Source organism: Sabethes cyaneus, chromosome 1 (genome assembly GCF_943734655.1).
Source record: "Sabethes cyaneus chromosome 1, idSabCyanKW18_F2, whole genome shotgun sequence".
NCBI lineage: Eukaryota > Metazoa > Arthropoda > Insecta > Diptera > Culicidae > Sabethes > Sabethes cyaneus.
In genome coordinates, this window is record NC_071353.1 from 101,115,267 (window position 1) to 101,134,509 (window position 19,243).

The 19,243-nt window shown below is 42.3% G+C and overlaps 2 protein-coding genes across 3 annotated transcripts in view; both read left to right on the top strand.

Annotated features, from left to right (window-relative positions):
• The first annotated feature begins 493 nt into the window (after window positions 1–493).
• On the top strand, window positions 494–6,349 carry LOC128740470 (clumping factor A-like). Of its 2 annotated transcripts, none has more exons than XM_053836013.1 (4): window positions 494–888; window positions 1,195–1,807; window positions 3,913–4,676; window positions 4,931–6,349. In XM_053836013.1, the coding sequence occupies exons 1-4, from the start codon at window positions 784–786 to the stop codon at window positions 5,720–5,722; spliced, it is 2,274 nt and encodes a 757-aa protein (XP_053691988.1). In that variant the 5' UTR covers window positions 494–783; the 3' UTR covers window positions 5,723–6,349. The 2 variants fall into 2 exon arrangements, with proteins under 2 accessions (XP_053691988.1, XP_053691994.1); XM_053836019.1 differs by having other exon boundaries at window positions 1,195–1,801.
• A 6,334-nt stretch (window positions 6,350–12,683) lies between these two features.
• Window positions 12,684–19,243, top strand: part of LOC128732500 (TWiK family of potassium channels protein 7) — a 43,164-nt gene continuing 36,604 nt past the window's right edge. Inside the window, exon 1 of the mRNA XM_053825764.1 lies at window positions 12,684–12,887. Coding sequence (XP_053681739.1) covers window positions 12,684–12,887 — 204 coding nt within the window. The remainder of the gene's footprint in view (window positions 12,888–19,243) is intronic.

Sequence of the window (19,243 nt, forward strand, 5' to 3'; positions counted from 1 at the left end):
TCCCCCCCCCCCCGCCCCTTCCTTTCCACCCTTCCCCTTCATTCCCGAAAAAATCCTTCTTCATTACTTTCCCTTACCGTCCCTTCATCAAATGTAGAATCATCGTTTCAAAAAAATATTAAAGATGCCTGACCGCATTTCAAGGTCATGACTATAAAGTCACGAGTTTGATCAATTGTCGCTTTCAGCCAATCAGAAATTGGATCAATTTCGGGTCAACGCCGCGGTTGACACTTGGTACGTCATGTCCTAGGGGTGAATTAACATCACGAGAAGGATTAAAAAAGTAATATCTGATTACTATCCTTACTGGAAGCCCCTTGGATTTTTTGCCATTCAAGCAAGCATTCGAGTACTTCTAGTTCGTTTACAAAATACATAGCAACCCTGGATTACCTCTTCAATCTACTTTTTCTTTATTTCTCGAGCTTCCAAAACGTCATACCGCGAAAAGTAACAAACGAAGAAATTTTACTAGCGCAAAGGCACAGGAGTGATGCTAATTCGTTGTCAGCGGCATAAAACCTAGCTGTTAGTGTTTAGCTTAACGGTCTATATTTAAATACTTTAAAAAGTAGATTAAATTGCAGAAGTGAAGGAATACCTGGTGTGACAAATAGTAATGAAGTGATAGTGTACAGAATATAATGTGTAGACGCAGCATAGTCATATTGACATTTGCGACATTGCGAGTAAAAATTTTCTTTTAGAATTTGCTGCATAGATTTGAGAATCTATAATATTATTTGTTGACTCGACTGTACTCAGGTTGTTTGGTTTAAAATGAGTGGAAGAAACAAGACGTGCTTGTTCTGTCTTAGGCAGCGGCAAATTCTGGTGGACAATCCTCTTACCGCCAAAGCACTGAAAAAAATCTATAATATTGCTGTGAGTATTTTTTTTATTTTAAAGTGCCTTAAATTTTTTTGCCTCGATTACAAACTGTTAACAAAAAAGATTTTAAAAACTTAAAAGGGCGAAAAAATAAGTTTTTCCTGCTTTTTCGGCGGTAAAAATGGCTGCCTTACCCTGGAATACAGTGTAAAAACATTGTGCATAATTCGAGATCATGCGCATAGACCAATACATAAAGACAACTTCGCTGTATTTTCATTGTTTAGGAGCATGGTGTTTCAACAATAATTTGTGTTTCGACAAAATAAGCAAAAATGATATCAAACGCTTTGCTTCCAGATTGCTTCCGGTGGATGCCGTTTGTGCATAGAATGTCATTTCTATATTGGTCGAATATCTGAATTTAAGCACTCAATTGAAGCAGCCGCCGATTTCGACGTAGATAGCTGTTTCGTATGCAAATCGGAAAGTACCATCAATGAACCTGGAGTGGATCGCATGGTCGACTACCTGGTTAAGCAGTGTACTAGCATCGACCTCGGTAATACCGACACCGTTAGAGCTTGCGTGACGTGTTTGTATTTACTGGAAATTAGTATTAAATACGAAAAGCTGGCCAGGAATTTTACAAACGCACAACGTTTTAGTAAAGAGTTTGCCACTATGAGAGAATGTAACATCGTTCTTTGGAAACTAAACCTGGATAGTCTTGATAACATTTGTAAGAACTACACTGTCAGTGGTAATGTTTGTATTGAAAAGGATAAAGGAAATAAGGCAGGCAAACGTAGCAGAGGATCTTGTGGTACACGGGATGAGCCAACTTCCAAACGTTCCAAACAAGAGGAATCTGTTCTTCCTGTCATGCTTACGAAGCTGACTCCCACAGTGTCACGATCGGGCGGGAAAAAAACCCTGTCACCTACTTCCACAGTTTCATCTAAAGGTAAAGGTAAGCTTTATATAAACATTATTCGTTGAAATAGCATCCTACGTAGTAGACAAGCCCTATTCGTGCCATGGAATTTGTCAACTATCGTATAAACTGTATTTATTATATCAGTAGAAACTTAGACTGTTCTGTAAAGTCTGGCAGAATACTAATTTGAAGATTTTGAATAAGACATATTTTTTTTTGCAAAAAGGATTTCGTATGCTTCAAAATATGAAAAAGAAATTATTTATGTTTATCGCTTCAATGGTTGAAAGAACTATAAAAACAATAGAAAATGAAGAATCAGTTGCATACACCCGCTGGAACTCTGCACATTGGGTACCGTTGATCTTATAAAATGGATTTCATTAGAACTGTCGGCGTTTCCTTAGTCTCTTTAGTAGTAACAGTGAAACATCCATGCTTTTTTCTAGTTGTTCTCATAGATTATCGACATAGATTTCATATGCACAGTGCTCTTTGAAACCTTAGATGTTATATAATAGGTTTTCATCCCGTTATTGGGGCTTTTTCTACCAAAAAATGGCCTTACTGAGGCTGCGGTACCTAGTTTGGTGCCGGACCTGCTGTCCTGAACGTAGCTAAAAAGACCGCATGTAATAAATCAATCATCCGCTCCGGATTAGTAATTGTCACCGTCCTCCCAACCTAACGCACTTGGTAAGGGAATTGCAGTGGGATTACCGTCATGAACCGCCTCTGACTTGGAAGCTAAAGATCATGGCTCTGGTAAGGCAAGGAATAAACTCAACTCAACTCAACAACTCAACAAAACCATAAATGCCACCTTTCCCATCAACAAACGTTTTTGGTTTTCAATGGGGTTGGTTACATGATCTCCATCAAAATACATGCATGCAGATACTAGCAAACGTGGCGATAAACGTCACCTTTTTCCTCGAAAACATGCAACGTATATAGCAGTAAAAGGGAGCGAGTGTTCTGCTCATAGTACTGTGTGCCCTCCAAAACTAAAACAAAATTGAAGGAGACTGTATTACTTACTACTTTTTGATCGGACATTGACATTGTTCGGATTTCCACTTCTGTTCTATGGTTGCTCATATCCCGGCAAGCATCACGAGAAGGTAGGGTAACAGTGGACCGTGACGGACGGGGCATCTGATTATCTGGTATGTCGTCATTTTCAAGGAATAGTACAATTTTCTCATCTGTGCCGCTTGTACTTCAACTAATGGTTTCCGTTATTCCTTGTTTTGGAGCTGTTCATTTTGGTACCAGTTTAGAAGCTGCGGCGATCTCTAGGTACGACTTCTTGTAAAGGGGATGTTTGTTATGCTCTTATGGAGACTTGCTGTCAAAGCTATATAAATAACAACAGCGAAAATTAAAATTAATTCGTTAAACAACAACCAAAGGATTCAGCAATAATTCTCCTATATAACTAATATGACTAATCTTATTCTAAGAACACAGCAATAATAACGTATTTGTACTCCTTCTTACGGAATGACGTAAATGACAACCAACCATTTGACCGTGTTACGATAAAAACCGATTCGTATTAGAAATCGTTATTGAAATTAGCAACTATGAGCTTGGTCCTGATATTTGGAGTTTCACAGTCCACAATGTGATCTAGAAGCGCGGCGCGTACAGTCTAGGTGATCACTGGTAGGCAGCTGTAGTAACGGCTACACTAAAAACGTTCACCACGCCCCGTAGGGAACATCCATGGGTGATATCAGATCTGGAAAAATTTCGCCTTCTTGGACTTGTGTTGGGTACCTGTATATGCTGTCATCGTTGCGAGTTAGTAAAGCAGCAGAGTAACTTCTTAAATCTTTAATGGCTGTATATTGTCTTTTTGATTGACCTGCAAGTTCCATACATCAACCATATGTGAAACACCATATCCTAATACTTTGAGCGGATTCAAAAGCGGTATTTAAAAAAGTTCAGTTGCTCCAGTTGTAGTTGTAGTAGTTTGATAAGTTTAGCTAGGTAGTTACTTTTTGATATTTAGACCTTTCGTTACAGCCTTCTTCCTATACGAGTTTCTTCCTATACGAGTTTAGTCGCGAAAATGCGTCTGACCATCAAAAAAATGATTTTTCCTATTTTGATTACTTTTTTGACAGGAAAACAAAATGACAAGTTTTTCATTAAACTGCCGATACCTCGAAAATTGTTGGAGAAACAAAATCGCAAAAAATATGATTCTCCTCACTCCCCAAGCAGAGCAATTCCTGCTTCTCCGTCCGTTGATGAATTGAACAAAATATTTGGCATAAAGCTGCGGCCGTTGGTTATCAAAATAGAGCACGTAGATCTATCCAATTATATGAACCGAACGATAGCACACGATCTGAATACGAGGCAACTCCGCAAACAGAAAAATGAAGAATTTATAGGTTTGGACGAGGAAGATGTTGTAGAGCTGCAGCAAAATAACACCAGCATCTGCAGCGTTGGCAAACGGAAGAGTATTTTAGTAACTGAACGAATCGAAAGTCCCAATTCAGCGAAGAAGAAAGTACAATTTTCCGATTCCCCTAGTATCAAATACGTGGATAAACTTAACTTTAGTGACGATGAAAGTCGCGAAAAAGAGAACAGCGATGATGAGAATGATGTCGACTATGATGAGAAAAAGAATAAAAAGAAAACACCGAAACCTCAGAACGGAGCTCCAGCATCTCCGGACGATGGTAAGCCACGAAAAGGTAGGCCTAAAAAAGTCAATAACGACAACAAAAAAGATGAAAGAAACACAGAAACAAAAGACACTAATAATGGGCAGAGCGAAACACCAGCGGCTATCAAACAACCAGAAGAAGTAAAGGAAAATCTCTCCGCAAGCACTGAATTACCCGAAACGACTGTTAGTGTTGAAACCCAATCGGTAAGTAACATTAATCAGTGAAATCAGTAATTTTATGATATATACTTCTATCAGAGAGCATGTTTCGAGAAATTTCGGGACTATGACTAAATATGCATTTCATTTTCATTCAAAAAACGACTGTTCAGTTTATTTATTTTATGAAGGATAACATCCCTCAATTTAAAATGAAACATGTCATGGAAAATAACTAAACTCGGCACCGCATGAAATTCTTAATTATAAACCATTTAATTCATGTTTCCCATTTCCAGGATATTTCTTCTGTCGTGAACGGTAACACTGATGAACAGCATAATGATGAAGAATCAAAACCAGAACCGACAACCGCATCAGAAAACACAGATATCGAGAGCACTGATAACGCTCTGGCAACCCCTGCAATGGAGACAGAAGAACTGGAAGAAAGCAAAGCGGATGATCGAATGGGAATAGATGAGTCGGTTGATCTACCGGATGCCGAGATGAAAGACCTCTCCGGTGCGGCATCACCCGAAGATGTTGAAATGTCTGAAAAAAAGTCTCCTCCACAAGAGGATGTTGAAATGACGGAAATAAACAATGTGGACACTACAAACCACGATGATGCGACACTCAACTCATCACCTAACAAGCCAACGGTAAATCCAGTGTCACCTCAAGAGCATACGTCGTCCGTCGATTTTGCTTCCGATAAGGAAGATGAACTCGAAAAAGTAAAACTAAGCTTTGAAAACATGCTAGGTAAAGAACTTCTCGATTCAGAATCAGAAATAGAAACAGCTGACCAGGGTTCGAAGGATGACCCAACGTCCTATCTAGCCGAGAAACCAGTACCCGATAAAAGTCCAGATACTGATTTAGACGCACGCAAACCCTCAGACTCAGATACGGACAACGCAAATGTAGCTGTAGAATCTAAGGCTTCTGAAAAACAGAAGGAAATTTTTACTGAACTAGATGACGTGGATGATATTTCCGACGATGATGACATTCTAAATCAGCTTGATGATACAGATCACCGACGATCACCAGAATTGCCGCCTTTTGGCGAGGACAGTTTGTAAAATATGTATAAACTACCACAATTTAGATTGTCACAACCATTCTATTTGTTTTTAAAATTTATCCATTTTGGAGTAGATATTTTGTTTAAAAAAAGTCATTGTAAGTGTTGAATGATTGTATAACAATTCCCCGAAAACCATTTCCCCGAAACCCGTCTCCCCGAAAGATATTTCCCCGAATGTATCAATTCCCCGAAAACTCTTTTCCCGAAAGATATTTCCCCGAATGTAATAATTCCCCGAAATATATTTCCCCGAATGTACTAATTTCCCGAAAGATATTTCCTCGAATGTACTAATATTCGGGGAAATGGTTTTCGGGGAAGTATTATATTCGGGAAAATGGTATTCGGGGAAGTAGTACATTCGGGGAAATGGTTTTCGGGAAAGTGGTACATTCGGGAAAACAGTTCATTCGGGGAAATAGGCTTCGGGAAAATATCCTTCGGGGAACTGGGTTTCGGGGAAACGGTTTTCGGGAAAATGTTGTACAACCGTGTTGAATGCGTCAACCCTCGCTTGATGCGAGATTGACTGTAATCGTAGATTACATGACCGAAAAGTATAGAACACTGAATCTTTTATATGTGGAATATAATGTTAGTAAAACATTAGATTAAACAAAAAAAGGAGTAAAAAAAAATAAATATAAAACATTTTTGATTTGTGTATTACTTACTTACACCTATCAGTAGAGAACCGGGGTGGCTCTTGTCGTATCAAGAATTTCTCTCCACTGTACTCGGTCTTGAACTACTCGTCGCCAATTTGTTGAGCGTCTCGACACACGCAAGTAGACTTCAACCTGGTCGAGCCATCTAGTACGTTGGCCCCCTCTATTCCTGGTGCCGGTGGGGTTCTTGAAGAGAACGGATTACACTGCACAATCGTTCGGTATCCTTGCGACGTGGCCGGCCCAGCGTAGTCTCTCAACTTTCACCAGGTGTTCGATGAGAATCTCTCCAAGTAGCGTCCGCAGCTCGTGGTTCATACACCTATGCCACTCTCTGCTGTCTGTTTGTACTCCACCAAAAATAATCCGCAACACCTTGCGTTCAAATACGGTAAGTGCACGCATGTCTTCCGTAAATAATTCTGTAGAGGACTACCGCTCTGATTAGCGTTTTGTACATCATCAACTTTGTGTGACGGCATATGCTCCTCGATCGAAGTGTCTAGCGAAGGGAAAAGAGGTTCGACTTCCAGCTTGAATGCAACGTTTTATCACAACTTCCAGTTTATCACCGTCAACATTCACTGTCCGTGGGGAGCAACCGTTGTTTACTCTAGAGCCTCTTACTATCATATATTTGGTTTTCGACGCATCGATTTGTAATCCAATCCTTCTAGCTTATGTTTTAAAAACGTTAGGATAGCGAAACAGTTGAGGCTATCAATACAATCCTTGAATATCGCAGGACTATAAACATTTGCGAAGTTTGCCGATAGTAGTTACAGGATAGCTACACCAGTGTTACTAATCGGAGTTGATCATCCAGAGTTGATTAGTGCGAGACGTTCCAGAATAGGACGTGGTGAGCCAGTTGCCGTAAAAACTTCTCTCGGGTGGGTGATTTATGGAAACAATCGTCAGAAGCAGAATGACAACCACTACAACTGTACCATAATGGAGCATAGGGTTGCCAAGTCTGAAAATTACAAAAACCGGCCGGTCGGTCCTGCCTTCAAAAAATACGGAGGGGGGAATTGTGGCAGCATATTAGAGAATTTGCAAGTTTCCCGTGTAAATGGGATGAGCAGTTAGTTGTGGACAGGCTTCATTTTGGATTTTTTGCTCAGTAGATGCTCAGTTGACTGCACCTCAACGATACAGAATTCGAAAAAGTAATGTAGAAGACAATTGTATTATTATCTACAATATTGCTGAAGAAAGTATCTTTATCTTTAGGTTTTGTCTTTTATTTCTACGGCACTATGGGGCTACTACCCCGTTAGTAGCCGAATGAGCACTCTTTTTATAATTGCTTTTAATAACTCTACAATTATCCTTTACACTACTTGTTCGAATTCTGTATCGTTGAGGCGCAGTAGTCAAATGAGCATCTACTGAGCAAAAAACCCAAAATAAAGCCTGGTTGTGGATATAACGAACCGCAGCACATCATAGAGATTGCTGACATTTATCTTACGCACACTTCGCTGAGTATGCGTATACGCGATTTGTATTCATCGCGAATTTCTGACGTAGGACTACGTCTTTGTTTACTATACTGAGACTGAGTATCACTTTGTGAAAACGAAAATAGAAGTGTAACGTTTGAATGAAAGATTTCAAATGCTAATAACTCTAAACTACTGAACGAAACTGAACAATTTATATGTCGTTGGATAGATAAAATGACCAGCAATTTCATGGAAGGGTATAAGAGCAATTTAAGGAGGGCGTAAGAGGGGGAGCTCCTATACTATTGAAACACATATTTATTCAAAACTCGAGAACTAATCAAGCAAATGGAACCAAATTTGGCACGTGGCGGTTTCAGAAGGCAGGATTTTTTCTATGTTGTACTGAGACCCCTTCCCCTTCTAAGAGGGGGCGCTCCCATACAAATGAAATAGCTAAATCAGGAAAATGTGCCACCCGTGTAACACCACCGCTGCCAAAGGATTCTTACTTACTTACTTACTTAGGTGGCTTGCCGTCCTAAGACAAAGCCTGTTGAACAAAATTTCTCCATGTAACTCGGTTGAAGGCTACCGCTCTCCAATTCCTCGGACACCGAGTACTCTCCGCCAGATCTCGCTCCACCTGGTCTAACCATCTTGCTCGCTGCGCTCCTGGTCGTCTTGTTCCTACCGGATTTGAGGCATCTTTGCAGGGTAGTTGTCCGGCATTCTTGCAACATGCCCTGCCCATCGTATCCGTCCAGCTTTAGCCACCTTCTGGATACTGGGTTCGCCATAGAGCTGTGCGAGTTCATGGTTCATCCTCCGCCTCCATACTCTGTTTTCCTGTACGCCGCCGAAGATCGTTCTTAGCACTCGTCGTTCGAAAACTCCGAGCACTCGCAGGTCCTCCTCGAGCATTGGCCATGTTTCATGCCCGTAGAGAACAACCGGTCTAATAAGCGTCTTGTACAGGGTGCACTTTGTACGGGGACTTAGTCTGCTCGACCGCAATTGCTTATGGAGCCCATAGTAAGCTCGACTTCCGCTGATAATACGCCTCCGAATCTCACGGCTGGTATCATTGTCCGCCGTTACCAGTGAGCCAAGGTAGACAAATTCATCGACTACCTCAAACTCATCGCCGTCGATCAATATACTAGTGCCCAAGCGGTGTCGTTCGGTCTCGGTTCCGCTGGCCAGCATGTACTTTGTTTTAGACGTATTTACCTTTAACCCAATCCTTTCTGCTTCGCGCTTTAGTCTGGCGTACTGTTCAGCCATCGCCACAGATGTTCTGCCGATAATATCCATGTCATCGGCAAAGCAGACGAATTGACTAGATTTGTTGAATATCGTGACCCGCGTGTTGATATCCGCTCGGTTCATAACACCTTGTAGCGCTATGTTGAACAGCAGGCATGAAAGACCATCACCTTGACGAAGCCCTCTGTGTGATTCGAATGAACTTGACAATCCACTCGAAATCCGAACACAGCACTGTGTACCATCCATCATAGATTTAATCAGTTTGATGAGCTTCCTGGGGAAGCTGTTCTCGTCCATGATTTTCCATAGCTCTTTCCGGTCGATGGTATCATATGCGGCTTTGAAGTCAACGAATAAATTATGCATGGGAACTCTGTATTCACGGCCCTTTTGGAGGATTTGCCGCAGTGTAAATATTTGATCCGTTGTAGACCGACCTTCGACGAAGCCGGCTTGATAAGTTCCCACAAATCTATTCGCAATTGGTGATAGACGACGGAAAATGATTTGGGACAGCACTTTATAGGCGGCATTGAGAACGGTGATAGTTCCGCTCGATAGTTCCCACAGTCCAACTTGTCGCCCTTTTTATAGATCGGGCAGATAACCCCATCTTTCCACTCCTCCGGTAGCTGTTCCGTATCCCAAATTCTAACAATTAGTCGGTGTAGACAAACGGCCAGCTTTTCTGGTCCTATTTTAATAAGCTCCGCTCCGATGCCATCTTTTCCAGCTGACTTGTTGTTCTTTAGCTGCATGATGGCCTCCTTAACTTCGCCTATCGTTGGGGCTGGCACCTCTTCCCCGTTTGTCGCACCGTCGAAATCGCTTCCCCGCCGCCATGGTTCTCCGCCTGGGCGCCATTCAGGTGTTCGTCGAAGTGCTGCTTCCACCTATCGGTCACCTCACGATCGTCCGTCAGAATACTGCCAGTCTTATCCCGACACATTTCGGCTCGCGGCACAAAGCCTTTGCGGGATCCGTTCAGTTTCTGGTAGAACTTTCGCAGCCGCTCCAACTCTGCATATTCCTGCTCTTCCAGGTAGCGCCTTTGATCCCGAAAGATTTGGTTCCGCTGCACCTTCTTCTGTTTGTGTCTTTCCACGTTCTGTCGTATGGCACTGCGCATCTTGGCCGCCCGCGCAGCGTTCTCCTCATCCATCACCCTCCTACATTCATCGTCAAACCAATCGTTCCGCTGATTCCGGGCCACATGCCCGATGGAGCTCTCCGCTACACTACTGATGGCTGTTCTGATAGTGTTCCAACAGTCCTCGAGAGGGGCTTCATCCAGCTCGTCCTCTTCCGGCAGTGCAGCTTCGAGTGAATGCGCGTAGTTTGCGGCGACATCTGGCTGCTTCATCCGCGCGAGATCTAACCAAGGCTGGCGTCGGTGCCGAATGTTGTTCACAACGGAGAGTCTTGGGCGCATCTTAACCATCACTAGGCAGTGGTCCGCGTCAACGTTAGCGCTTCGATATGATCTAACGTCGATAATGTCTGAGAAGTGCCGACTGTCGATCAAAACGTGGTCGATCTGTGATTCTATCTGATTTGGTGACCTCCAGGTGTACTTATGATGAATTCTGTGCTGGAAAAAGCTACTACTCACGGCCATATTCTTGGAGGCGGCAAATCGATAAGTCTTAGGCCCATTTCATTGGTCCGTTGGTGTGCACTGAACCTTCCAATCACCGGTTTGTATTCCTCCTCCTGGCCGACCTGAGCATTGAAATCCCCGATGACGATCTTGATACCATGTTTTGGGCAGCGGAACTCATCCTTGTCGTCAACGGTACTTCTGAGGTGAAGGCTGTGCACGTTAATGATGCTTATATTGAGGAATCGACCCTTGATTCTCAACCTGCACATTCGAGGATTGATTGGCCACCACCCAATCACCCGTTTCCGCATCTCGCCCATCACTATGAAAGCTGTACCCAGCTCGTGTGTGTTGCCGCAGCTCTGGTAGATGGTATGTCCATCTCTGAACGTACCTGCCGTTGAGCTCTTCCAGCACACCTCCTGCAGCGCTACGACGTCGAACTTGCGGCTCTTCAATACGTCGGAGAGCACTCGAGTGCTCCCTTGGAAGTTGAGAGATCGGCAGTTCCACGTCCCGAGTTTCCAATCCATAGTCCTTTTTCGTCGCGTGGGTCTATTCCGATTGTTCCAGTAAGAATTTATTTGTTCTTCGTTCCGTGCTTTAGTATTTTTCGTGGTAACGGCTTGCAAAGCCTGCTACACCAACCCCCTGTTTCGCCGGAGGGCCAACGAAGCTCGAAAGGATTCTACTGACACCAAAACAGAAGCCATCCAACCTGCTATTGAGCAAAAAGAAATATATTCGAAGTTACTACCGGACCGAAAAACGACGCGGCAATATGCTTCAATGACCAACGAAAACCAAAGTTGCGAATTGCTCACACCAGGATAAAAATCATCGGGCTTGCTATCGAGCTTAAAAAGGCGACAACGGAGTCTAACGACCAGTCGAGGAGAATTTGGCCGGGTTCATCAGACCGGTTAACACATGGGTCCCCGAGTGTTTGTACGTACCGGAAAACGAATCAGCTAACTCTTAGTCTTCAGCGATGAGTGAGTGGGTAAAACGGTAGCGAATCGACGTGAACAAAGTGAAGGAGCTAGCATATAGACTAAAGGCACCGCCGGAGGAATCGAAGCTTTGCAAGAAACGACCGAAAACCAATATGTTTTTTTTGATGAAAAATTATACTATTATATAATAATTAAGGATTGAAATTAAATTGAATTTCTTGAAAAGTGATGAGTATGTGTATGAGTATTCGATAAAAAGCAGAGCAGAGAGAATTTTTACAAAATTATAGTGAAACTATTTTTAATAATTAACGCCATATGGCAAAACATTGCTGTTCACCATTTATGAATCAAATGCCTCCTATCATATACTTTATTCCATTAGGAACCTATCAATAATACCTTTTTAACTTTTGTCTAGCATTTTCCGTTAGAGTGTGTTATATAGTACGTGTGAAGCGTGTATATCTTCACAACACAATAAAAGCAAACATCTCGTTGTCGCCACCGATGACAGTAAATTTTCCTCGGTACGCGGACTTCCTGCAGAATTTCGCAGCCAACGGCAAAGAGTCAGCTTTTCTGAGGGTGAACATTTCGACACGACGATACGATGGTTGTGATTTCCACCTATGTCAGTTTCATCTGGATATTCGTCGGATCCGGTTGCTCGTCTCATTCGATTTAACAGCACGGAAAACCCACGAAATCGCGCGTGAAAATAATATTAGTATTACTGCTGTGCTAGCCAAAGAGCGTGCGTGAAAAATCACGCTGTGATTTGCCTTTTCACTTATTATTTTGTCGTTAAATAGACGAGGTGCAGGTGCTCGTTAAACTGGGCCAAATCGAACCATCTGTTGAGCTGTTGATAGATTTGGTTTAATAGATGAAGAGATGATGCAAATTATTAGCCATAGAGGGGGACGATTAATGAGCTAATCGTTACCAGTGAGTCTGGGGTGATTTATTGCATCAAGGCGTGATAGTAAATTAAGTGAATATTATGGCAATTTCGGTTGAAAACGGCTTGACAAATAATGATTTGCTAGAGCATTTCAAAAAGATCGACGTCAAAGTTGTTGATACCGAAAACGAAGCCTTAATCGTTCGAGTGGCCAATTTCTGGAAGAAATTGAAACTGAAAAGTGCCCTTTCCCATGTGGGACTGCTATTGTCGTTGGCCTTTTACTGTGGCGTAGGAGGAGTTGTAAGTTCATATATTGGAGTTTATACCAAATTGAAACTGTTACATATGCACAAAAAAAGTTCTTATTATTTCATCTAGATCGCGATTGTTTTTTGTAAGTTCAGTTTTTAGTTAACAACTAACAATACTCAGGCGGAAATCATTTCCATTTCATATCATCAAAGGCCTATACGTGTATATATGAACTCTTCTAAATTTATTAAGCTTGAAATTTGCTCTCAAATTTTAGTAAGCTGAAAAGTTCGCTCACATGTTAGTTCTATTTATTCCAACATTTGTTCTAAAACAATTCGTTTTTGGTATGACAATGATTTTTTTTGCTTTAACTAGGGTACAGGAGGGTATTTTAGGGATGTTTCTAAATTCAGCCTATTCTCCTTTTCCGTCGCCAATGAAAATTCTTTGCCGGCATATAATTTTAATATGTTATAACTTTTTTCTCAAGACTGTAAGTAATCTACTTTTTTTGCAAAAGAACGTCAAAACCACCTGTTCTTCCACTAGAACTAGGCCATAGGCCGAAAAAATAGATGCATCCGCTTAATGGGCCGAAAATACCCTCCCGTACCCTAAATGTCGTAGAAATATCTGCAAATATATATTTAATTATGCAGTTCTTAAACGTCGGTCAAAACGAGCGAAGATCATTAAGAGACGCTGTAACTTCAACATGTTGTGCAGTCAAATTTTATTAAAAGCAAGATGTAAACAAAGCAGTGGCATACCATCAGTGTGGTTGGTACCGAAATACGAAGCTGAATTTCTATTAGAATACTTCCAAAGAAATTGGAGTATAAACTCATACTCTGAGTATGTACGCTTCTTCCACAGCTCTACGGTAAACGATGATATCGTCCGCAAACCCTAGGAGCTTGTTGCAATGTTGAACAGCAAATTCGATAGTCCGTCACCTTGCTCCAAACCATCTAACATCACAAACAAGTCCGTTGACACATCTGATAGCCTGACGCTTGATGTTAAACCATCAAGGGTAGCCCGTATGGCATTGGAGTGGAACTTATTAAAATGCGCCCGGACAAGTTGGCCGGCTGTCTGCATCAACTGATTGTCAAGATTTGGGATACGGAACGACTACCGGAGGAGTGGAAAGACGGGGTTATCTGCCCTATCTACAAGAAAGGTGATAAACTGGATTGTGAGAACTACCGAGGAATCACTTTCCTGAATGCCGCCCACAAAGTGCTGTCCCAAGTCATCTTTCATCGATTATCGGTAATAGCCAATAGATTTGTGGGAAGTTACCAGGCCGGCTTCATGGAGGGTCGGTCTACAACGGACCAAATCTTCACCCTGCGGCAGATGCTCCGGAAGTGCCGCGAATTCCGAGTTCCCACGCACCACCAGTTCATCGATTTCTAAGCCACATATGATAGCGTAAACCGACAAGAGCTATGGACAATTTTGGACGTAAACGGCTTTCCGGGTAAACTTACTAGACTTATCATGGCTACGATGGATGGGATCCAGTGCTGTGTGAGAATCTAGGGTGGACTGTCGGACCCATTCGAATCTCGCAGGGGACTTCGACAAGGAGATGGTCTTTCCTGCCTGCTATTCAACATTGCGCTTGAAGGTGTTATAAGATGAGCGGCGATCGAAATGCGGGGCACGATATTCAATAAATCCAGTCAATTTATCTGCTTTGCTGACGACGCGAAGCAGAGAAGATTGGATTGAAGATAAATACGTCTAAAACGAAGTATATGCCGGCGGGCGGGGCCGAGCGCGACAGGGCCTGCTTGGGCAGTACCGTGTTAATCGACGAGGATGAGTTCGAGGTAGTCGACGAGTTCGTATACCTTGGCTCACTGGCAACAGAGGACAACAATACCAGCCGTGAGATTAAAAGACGTATTATCAGCGGAAGTCGGGCCTACTACGGACTCCACAAACACTTGCGGTCGAATAATTTGAGCCCCCGTACAAAGTGCACACTGTACAAAACGCTAATTAGACCGGTTGTCCTCTACGGGCACGAAACGTGGACACTGCTAGAAGAGGACCTACGAGCACTCGGAGTTTTCGAACGGCGGGTGCTAAGAACCATCTTTAGTGGAGTGCAAGAGAACGGTGTATGGAAGCGAAGAATGAATCACGAGCTCGCGCGTCTCTACGGCGAATCAAGTATTCAGAAAGTGGTTAAAGCTGGACGGATACGTTGGGCAGGACATGTTGCTAGAATGCCGGAAAACTATCCTGCAAAAATGGTTTTCGCATCAAATCCGGTAGGAACAAGACGAAGAGGGGCACAGCAAGCGAGGTGGCTAGACCAGGTGGAGCGAGATCTGGCGAGCACTGGGTGGGCGGAACTAGCTGGAAATCAGTTGTCATGGACCGAAACAGATGGAGAAATTATTCTGCGCAATTAAGTAAGTAAGTAAGGGTAGTCGTATCAGCCTAATCAGTTTTGTTGGAAAACCATCTTCAAGCATAATCTGCCACAGCTCATTTCATTTAACTGAATCGTACGCCACCTTGAAGTCTATAAATAAGTGCTGAGTCTGCAAGTTGAATTCTCGGAATTTATCGAGGATTTGTCGCAAGGTGCCCATTTCGTCCGTCGTGTAGCGTCCTTCTTGAAAACTGCACTGGTATTCGCCAACAAAGGCTGCCTGCAACGGCCTCAATCTATGACACATTTTCAGCTCTCTCGCTGCTTTTCTAACCTCGTCCAGAGTTGTTGGATCCACAGCTTGTCCATCATCCTCAATCATTTTCCTATTTCTGTTAACCGCTCCATCTTGTTTCCAATACCTGGCCACCTCTGATGTTTCGAAGGTTCCCCTCCTTGTCAATGCACATAACAGGGGTTGGCCCGGTTCGGTTCCTTATTCCGTTAATCGTATTGAAGAAGCTTCTCGTGTCGTTTTTTTCTTGTTAGATTACAGTCACTTTAACTGCTGGGGTCATTCGTGACTTCTGCGGGGTTGGGATTTGAATCCGGGTCCTCGGCGTGAGAGGCGTGAATGCTAACCACTACACCGGGACTGACCCCATTCTCGTATAATGGTTACTCGTTCACAAGAACGCGGCCCCAGTGCTGACGTTTCTTACGATGGTGAGGCCTCTTTTCAGCAGCTCTAGCATCCCGGTATCTCTCTCTCTCTATTCTGACGTATCTCCATTGCAGCCAATATGTGACTTCTGACTCAATTCTTTTCATCAGTTACTCGTTGGCACTCTGTGTCAAACCATTCACTGGAAGTGGCTGCAGCATTAGTACCCAACACTTATTTCGCTGTAGTACTGATTGCGTCGTGGATGTGCCTTCACTATTCGTTCAGGTTCAGTCCAAGTTGTTCTCCGATCCGCTCATCAGTCTTTCTAGAGTACTCTGCAGAACTCCTTCCGCTGATAACCGCCGAATGCAACTCTCCTTCTCCTAACAGTTTTTATAATATACCACCTTACTAGGGCTGCGATGTCTAGTCTCGCGGACATGGCTGCCGTCTTGGGTATAGCTGGCGAAACACCGTGTTTCATAAGTCAGCCGCCCGCTCCGGATCAGTCGCTGTTGTATGCCGCCCCTAACCTGTGATACAGCCTCATACCGGGTACGGAAACGGCGATTCATCGTGCTGTGGGATTACCGTCGTAAGCCGCCCCTAACTTGGAGACAGTCGCTCACGGCCGACAAGGCTGTTCTTTTTGCCAACGGAAGCGGAAGCATGAGTGCCTCCTTCCCTTAGTTTCACCTTAGTTTTCACCGGAATTGGTTACCCGATCTTTACTAAGGTTGTTCGTATTCCGGCTGGTACCACGAGGGATAAGTGTTGCTGGGTAAGAGGCTAATGACCACTATGAGTCTATTTTGTAACTGCAGGTACGCGAGGTGCCGATGTTACGCATCACCTAGAAGCCGTTCATCTGCCCATCAACGTCCCCTATGGTTGAAATTTGTATGCTTTGAGTATGCACGAGTCAGCAATCTTTTTGGATGATAGCTGAACTAAGTTATGGAATGGAATCAAATTTCCCAGTAATTTATTCAATTTATTTATTAATCGTTAAGTTTCTGTCAGTAGAAGTGATATAAGCCAATTAACACAGGGGTAAGAGACAATTGAACTATCTTTCTAAGTCCTGCCGATTTCTATCTTATATGTTAATAAGAGATTATAGCAAAGGTTCCTCTCACCAACAGGTGGATTAAATTAGAGTTTTCCTTGATAGTTGGCATCACTAATCTCGTTTCAAGAACTAAGTAGTGGAACAAGTCATAATTTACCCATGAACAAGAAGCTCCATTATGTACCGGGAGCCAGTGCCGCCCTTATAAAAAATGTAGGTTTCCGTACGGAAGAAGCTGCAGCCAGATGTTATACAGAACCTTATGAGTGGAGTAGCGTAAAGCGTGAGCACACGGTTATGGTATTGAAATTGAATGAAATGAATGCTTACCAATGGGTTATATTTTTTAACTGAAAGTTTGAAAAGGATCGATCAACTAGGTAAATTTCTATAGCATTTTTTCCGTGATTCAGTTTGATGTGGGACACTCTTCAGCCCCGCCATTGTCGTGTACTCTAACAGTTAGCTGCGAAGTCTGTCGTATAAATAAAAGAAAGAACAAGTTTTGATAACGGAATGTAACACCTAGGCTTTACTTTGCACACTGACAGCGGCGAGGGTCGAGGAAAGATAGACTATTTCTGTATGAAATTATTATTAAAGAAATTTACATATGAAATGGGTCTTTAAAATACATATGAACTAAGAAGAATTATTTGACAGACGGCTGGTCGATGTAAACAAAAGGCGCAATTGCATCGCCTTGACGTCTGGGGAAAAATTCTTTTCGGTAATAGCTATCATAACAATGATTAAAGCGACAGATATTATGATAATTTTGGAAAATAAAGGAAAACCCACAGTGTTCTGAGTAGTTGTGAACCATATCTAAGCGGTTCACAAAACTTACTGTTGTATATTAATGATGCTGGTAGGAGACATTGTATGACAGTCCTAATGTAGGTCAAGGAAATCTCCGGCCCACAGTAACTGTGCCGTAAATCACTGTGTTTATTTTCACACTGCTTGAAATTCTGCTTGCAGAAGAAAGGCGCCTAATATTCACGGCGTTGTTGTCGCACAGAGAAGCATTTGATCATTTGAGAAAAATACACACATGTGTCTATTCAAAGCAGAGATAGAAAACCCTTTGTTGTAGCTTAGTTAGAAATATTTTAGATACTTTTTTTTATTACAAAAAGAAGGGTTTTTACAGGTAAAGTACTAAAATTACGAACGAATAACGTTTTGTTTTAACTAAAAACATAATCTTAATGTTCAGGCTATTCAATATTTAAAATTGTGATAATTCAGTCAAGATTATATATTATTGTGTATCTGAAAAAGCGAGCGATTCATCAATTCATTAATTGTTTCGAGTATGTTTTCGTTTTTATCGACTTTCAGAAAGATTATAAAATCGACAGTCTACAGCGCGCATCCATATTTTCATTATATCCTATGACTGAAAATTTCAACTTTCGAAAATCTTTTATTTCGCCATCAGATTCTATATATTAACACGTTCATCTATCGTTCGAGTGCACCTATTTATAGGATAAAGAGGCGATAATACGCATAAAGTAAAACTACGTTGAAATTTTTATCTTCTTGCTTTTAAGTACTTTCACACTTAAACAAAAGCACCGAATTCGGTAAAATTTTGCCGAAATTTCAACAACCGACCGTTCGGTAATTTTTTTATGTTACCAAACGTTACTAAAGATCCGTAAACGTTCGGCTGTTGAGATTTTTGTGTAAAAAGAATGATTGCAAACGAATTACAGAAATGATGCCCATAACTAGCTACAGCGTTTTCCATCTTTCTGACGGAGTCATTTTTTGATGTCTTCATGAGCGTAACTGCTAATCATCAAGACGAAATAAGTAATCGAACGGTGCAATATCCGGGATATATGACGAGTGGGATAAATTGATAATTCCAGTGTTTCCATAACGGGTGTGACAACGTGAGGCTTAGCGTGATCAAGTGGCAAAGTCACTTTTTCGTGCTGCTGCTTGTTGTATGCCGTTTTTTCGCGAAGTACTCGGCTCAATCGCATTAATTGAATTTGATACCGTTCCCCAGTTTTGTTCGGATTCAGCAGTTCATAATAAATAACACCGACTTGGTCCCATCAAATACAGAGCATAGCCTTCGCAGCGTGAATATCTTATCGAACCGGCAACATAGAAATATGATCGGGAAGTTCCCATGACTTTTATCACGCTCAACGCCTTTACTTCCTTACTTTATCAACCGAGTGCCGGAGTGACTCTTGCCGTATCAAGAATTCCTCTCCATTGTACTCGGTCCTGGGCTA